Source organism: Mixophyes fleayi, chromosome 11 (genome assembly GCF_038048845.1).
Source record: "Mixophyes fleayi isolate aMixFle1 chromosome 11, aMixFle1.hap1, whole genome shotgun sequence".
Taxonomy (NCBI): domain Eukaryota; kingdom Metazoa; phylum Chordata; class Amphibia; order Anura; family Limnodynastidae; genus Mixophyes; species Mixophyes fleayi.
Window position 1 is genome coordinate 54,721,938 of NC_134412.1, and position 6,000 is coordinate 54,727,937.

The 6,000-nt window shown below is 41.9% G+C and overlaps 1 protein-coding gene across 1 annotated transcript in view; it reads right to left on the reverse strand.

Annotated features, from left to right (window-relative positions):
• The window catches only part of ANAPC4 (anaphase promoting complex subunit 4), a 92,203-nt gene extending 86,520 nt beyond the window's left edge, over positions 1-5,683 (reverse strand). The window contains exons 1-4 of the mRNA XM_075191161.1: positions 5,487-5,683; positions 4,994-5,150; positions 3,864-3,969; positions 3,644-3,776 (exon numbers count right to left, since the gene is read on the reverse strand). Of these exons, the coding sequence (XP_075047262.1) occupies positions 3,644-3,776; positions 3,864-3,969; positions 4,994-5,101 (347 nt within the window). The 5' untranslated portion in view covers positions 5,102-5,150; positions 5,487-5,683. The remainder of the gene's footprint in view (positions 1-3,643; positions 3,777-3,863; positions 3,970-4,993; positions 5,151-5,486) is intronic.
• Positions 5,684-6,000: the final 317 nt, after the last annotated feature.

Consider the following 6,000-nt stretch of genomic DNA (forward strand, 5'->3'; position numbering starts at 1 on the left):
GGTGGCAACCGTGGGTGAGCGGCGTGCGACACTAGGTTTCCATGTAGATAAGAACATGGGTCTAAATGAAGAGCCCGCTGTTGCAAACATTCTTTTAAGAAAACTTTCATTTTTCCTGTCCGTGGGGTCCTGTAGGACCGCCGAGCTGGGAACCTGCAATGTGGTATGACGGGCTAACCAAGCCACAGGCGTATCCCACTTTGGGAATCTGTTCCCAGCGCAACACATCCTGCTCCTGTAACGGATAAAGATGTAGAAACTGGCGAGGAAAAGAAAATTTCCGGTCAGAATTTTTCCATGCGGACTCCGCAATCTCCGATAGATCCAAGGAGGATTACCAAACCAGTTCCCCCTGGTTGGACTCAGGAGTCAGAGCAAAAACCTGGGACACCGCCCCCACATTAACTTCTGCAGCAGGAATGTGTTCACTGAGGTAGAAGGAGTGGAACCTGCCACGGAGTAAGCAGTGGTTACTTGCACTTCCGCTTGGCGTTTTATAAGCTGAGCAAGTAAAGAGATATATTTCAACAGTGATGACACCCACACCAACTCCCCCCCAGACAGCAAGGTGACATGATAACAGCAGAGAAAGGAAATACACCAATCTGATGCACGCACTTCACACACACACAGGTTGGGTGGGCAATAAGAACAGTGTTTTGTTTTGTCAATAACCCAAAAACTGCGCCCTACAAGCATATATACTTAATCTCTGTCCTTCTCACACTTTTAAAATATATATATATATATATGGAGTCCATAAATATTGGGACATCGATACAATTCTCATATTTTGGGCTCTATACACCACCACAATGGATTTGAATTGAAACAAACAAGATGTGCTTTAACTCAAATCTGGTGAACAGTGTTGGAATTACAACGGTTTCTATATGTGCCTCCCACTTTTTAAGAGACCAAAAGTAATGGGACAAACTAAACAATCCTATATCAAATTTTCACTTTTTAATACTTTGTTGCAAATCCTGTGCAGTCAATTACAGCCTGAAGTCTGGAACGCATAGACATCACCAGACGCTGGGTTTCATCCCTGGTGATGCTCTGCCAGGCCTCTACTGCAAATATCTTAAGTTCCTGCTTGTTCTTAGGGCATTTTCCCTTCAGTTTTGTCTTCATCAAATGAAATGCATGCTCAATCGGATTCAGGTCAGGTGATTGACTTGGCCATTGCGTAACATTTCACTTGTTAGCCTTAAAAAACGCTTTGGTTGCTTTTGCAGTATGCTTCGGGTCATTGTCCATCTGCACTCTGAAGAGCCGTCCAAAGAGTTCTGAAGCATTTGACTGAATATGAGCAGATAATATTGCCCGAAACACTTCAGAATTCATCCTGCTGCTTTTGTCAGCAGTCACATTGTCAATAAATACAAGGGAACCAGTTCCATTGGCAGCCATACATGCCCACGCCATGACACTACCACCACCATGCTTCACTGATGAGGTGGTATGTTTTGGATCATGAGCAGTTCCTTTCCTTCTCCATACTCTTCTCTTCCCATCACTCTGGTACAAGTTGATCTTTGTCTCATCCGTCCATAGGATCTTGTTCCAGAACTGTAATGGCTTTTTTAGATGTTCTTTGCCAAACTCTAATCTGGTCTTCCTGTTTTTGTGGCTCACAAATGGTTTACATCTTGTAGTGAACCCTCTATATTCACTTTTGTGAAGTCTTCTCTTGATTGTTGACTTTGACACATATACACCTAACTCCTGGAGAGTGTTCTTGTTTTGGCCAACTGTTGTGAAGGGGTTTTTCTTCACCAGGGAAAAAAATCTTCTGTCATCCACCACAGTTGTTTTACGTGGTCTTCCGGGTCTTTTGGTGTTGCTGAGCTCTCCATTGTGTTCTTTCTTTTTAAGAATGTTCCAAACAGTTGATTTGGCCACACCTAATATTTTTGCTACATCTCTGATGGGTTTGTTTTGATTTTTCAGCCTAATGATGGCTTACTTCACTGATAGTGACAGCTCTTTGGATCTCATATTGAGAGTCGACAGCAACAGATTCCAAATGCAGATGTCACACCTAGAATCAACTCCAGACCTTTTACCTGCTTAATTGATGATGAAATAACGAGGGAATAGCCCACACATGTCCATGAAATAGCTTTTGAGTCGATTGTCCCATTACTTTGGGTCTCTTAAAAAGTGGGAGGCACATATAGAAACCGTTGTAATTCCTACACCGTTCACTTGATTTGGATGAAAATACCCTCAATTTAAAGCTGAAAGTCTGCAGTTAAAGCACATCTTGCCTGTTTCATTTTAAATCCATTGTGGTGGTGTATAGAGCCCAAAATATGAGAATTGTAACAAGGGAATAACCTACAAATTACACACTGATCAGACGAGCCCTTCTATATATGTGTGGGAAGAAAAAGGCCCTAGGCCAGTGGATCCCTTAGGGTCTCCATAATTTTTTCAAGTCACCCTTAAGTCAAAATAATTACCAAGTAGACACTTTGCTTACCACTAGCCCTGGCCGCGGCACCGCTGTGAGGTCGCCACGGCACCCTAGGGAGACACGGCGCACAGTTTGGGAACCACTGCCCTAGGCAATTCTAAGAGTATGAGTACCCCTCGCAGCAACAAAAAAGTTTTGTACTTAGCTGGATGCCAGGAGGAGCAGAAAAGAAAGGGAGAAGAAGGAGTCAGCAACAACCACACTACTCTCTTCTCAGAGAGTGGCTTGAGAGACCTCCGTCTACACTTGCAGTCCCGTTGCTTCGGTGGGAGAATTTGCTCGCTGGAGCATACCACATAGCAGGGAGAGGATATTCACTCTCCCCCAACCGAACAGGTTCATTCAAAACAACCGTCCGCAGTGCGGTGCACACCTCCAGAGTGAAATGCCTGCGGATCGGAGTAAACATAAACGTGCCCAGTGTTTAAGCAGTCTGACCTGGTCAGGAACTACCGTGGACTTGGCCTGTGTTCCCCCATTGCCTTAGCAGGGAACTTGCTATCCCCCAACATGTCCAGCAATCTTCCTGACACCGCGCTTTCTGCCCGTCGGCAGTGCCAATCCCGGAGAAAGAACCGGTTACATTATCGCAGCGAGCAGCGGCTGTCACCCTAAAGACAAGCCAGATAGCTTGTCTATATGGGCAGGAGTAGATTCTTCGTCCACTTGCACATGGACCACTAATTTAATGGATAACATTACACTTATTACTCCCGAGAGTAGAACTATAAAAAAATAAAATAACTAAATCTATCTTAAACTGTGCCCAAGCACTCAATTAGAAAATGCTCAACTCCTTGGGCACTTAAATTAAACTGAGGCTAGAAGGGGTTGCAGAGGGGAGGAGTCAGCAGTAGTTTAGTTAGTTAACTATTTAAATGCCAACTCCATGCGCCCTCATACAACCCAACTGGTAGCAGTGTCCCCCAGATTAGATGACTGAGAAAACAACTTTAGCATGGAGTTCTTGCGTAATAACTTGTATTAAAAAAAAAAAAGAAAAGCAATGATGGAGCAGTAAGTCATAGAAATCAGATATTAGCTTTTAGATTAGCTAATTAAAGCCAATATTGGATTGGTTGCTACGAGTTCTAGCATGTGTTCCACTTGCACAATTGTATTAAGCAAGTCACATAGTGATCACAGTGGTGCACTTGCCTGTTCTCCTCCGTCACTTCCATCCAATGCATGCAGGAGACTGGCGTTTCCACGGAGAAGGAATGGAGACTCTCAGGTTTTTCCACATCACAAAGCACAACCCTCTTGGTGTCAGCCACACCAAAAGCTAAAACTATTGACATAAACAGAGAGCAGAACTGAAGGTAATTAAATAAACCACAAATTTATCACGGATAAAAATATCATTAGTTCACTTTACTTTTGCCATCAGGTCTCCAAGCTAGGCATGTTACTTCCTTTCCCGTATTCTCATTAGGGGGTAAATTCCACACTCTCTGAATATTTGCCAATCGATGGAGCAACACCTTCATAGAAAAGAGAACACTAATTATTGACAAAGAAAATAAGGTAAGGCGTCGTGTACACAGTACACAGTTTTAACAAGCTTTATTTAAACATGAACATTATATTGTGGTGATAAAAATCATGGACAACAATGGAAAACATATAAAAAGCAGCTTGTCTTTATCTATGGGCACAAAAAAAGTATTCACTAAGATCATTTACCTAGCTGTAAAAGTATAAGCAAATAGGTAAATGTAATTATTCTAATCAACAAATTTGATCTTGCTTCCTTTTTTGTTTTAGTAAACATTGGGTCATTTACTTTTCCCAATTAATAAATTAGAATTGTAAAATGTAGCTACTTATATTGAGAGGATCTGTGCTTCTGTGTCCCAAGTACAAAAAAAAAAGGTTGAAAAACCAAAAAGTGCAAAAGGGTAAGGTCCCCTGACACCGGAGATCAAAAGGTCCCTTACGGGGCAGGGGTCTTCAGATCCCTCTTCACCACAATTCCAGGGTGTTTCTTTTACCCTGAGACCTCACCCAAGGTTCGGAAACTTGCCCACCCCTGGATCATGGAAGGGCATGGAAGGTTTTCAGGGGGGTAGGAACACCGCCCACCTTAGATAGTCAGGGAATTGCAGAAGCCAAAACAGTCAACCGTACCACTAGAGTGTGCAAAAAATAAACATAAAAGTGAAAGCAATAAACAAGACGTGACATAAACGGTGCCATGTGGGTACAGCTCAAGCCCTGGTAATTTTACAGTCTCCTGCCCAGATAAAAGTAGGTGATTGCAAAAAAGAAAGTGGTAAGGAGTGCAAAAGTGCCTAAAAATCATATGACAGTGCATCAGTGACTTTATGGGACCCCCAGGTCACCACTCTGAAAACACATCTTATCCCGAGCTTTCTCTGCAGATCCCAGACGGAAAACCAAGGTAGTCCGTCCTGATAAGGATAGACACTACACTTGATCTTAGCTAAAAGGCAGAGAAGCAAAATGAAAATGTAAATCAATAGGTAACAGAAGTATGAAACTTGCCTCTCCAGCTTTGTTGACAAGTGCAATAAGATCTCTTTTGGGTGACCATGACATAAATATGATCTCATGGGGTAGCTGCTTCTCCCCAACTTGACGAAACAAGGGCATTGTTGTGCTCCAAGGACAGCTACTCAAACATAGGTTTACACACTAGCTTCTGGAAGAAAATAATAATTACAAACTTTATTACTAATTCTACAGAGACATCATTTATTCCAACACCAAGTTTGGACAGCACTGAACATTGATTTATATAACCTTGGTAACTATGCTGTTCTTGGAATAATATATGACCCTCAAGCTCATAGTTATCAAAAATAATTTATTGTGCATCATTGTAGAAATGCAATCTAATAATTAGATTCTAATTGAAAACATCATGGAAACAGTTTAAAATGTATAAAATCCTTATATTAACTCACATTTAACATTCAGTTATAAATTATACACACATACAGAAATACTTTCAGGATATACTAAATATATGGCTTACTCATCTATCTGTACAATTTGGCATGTATGGAATTTGGCATAGGGCTAATGGAGATCCATGGATAGAGTAGGTCATATGCAAAGTTATACCAAACCCAATCTGAAGATGTATGGATTTTTAAAATAAGAATGTGTGTAAACAAGGTGATCCACCTAACCACTATCCATTGCAGACATGCAGGTTAACAATAACTACTTTAATTGTGTAGCATAAATATGATATGCGTGGCTCTCTGAACGCAGATCTAAACCAAAAAGCGTGAAAATACATGAACATGTCATATAATAAATGACATGCTTACAATGTACCTGGAACAATTATCATCACTCACAAGGGCGGAAGTAGATACATCGGCGGGCTGGTGACGTCACGCGGCAGACCGATTGCCAGGAGTAGTGTCCAATCAGCGCGAGGGGCGTGGTCTGCAAGACCCAGTTTGTTATCTGCCTAGCAGTGCCAGGAAGGTGAAATGCCGGCGTGTATCACAGAGTCCAGTTCTTTGAACTTGGATAGT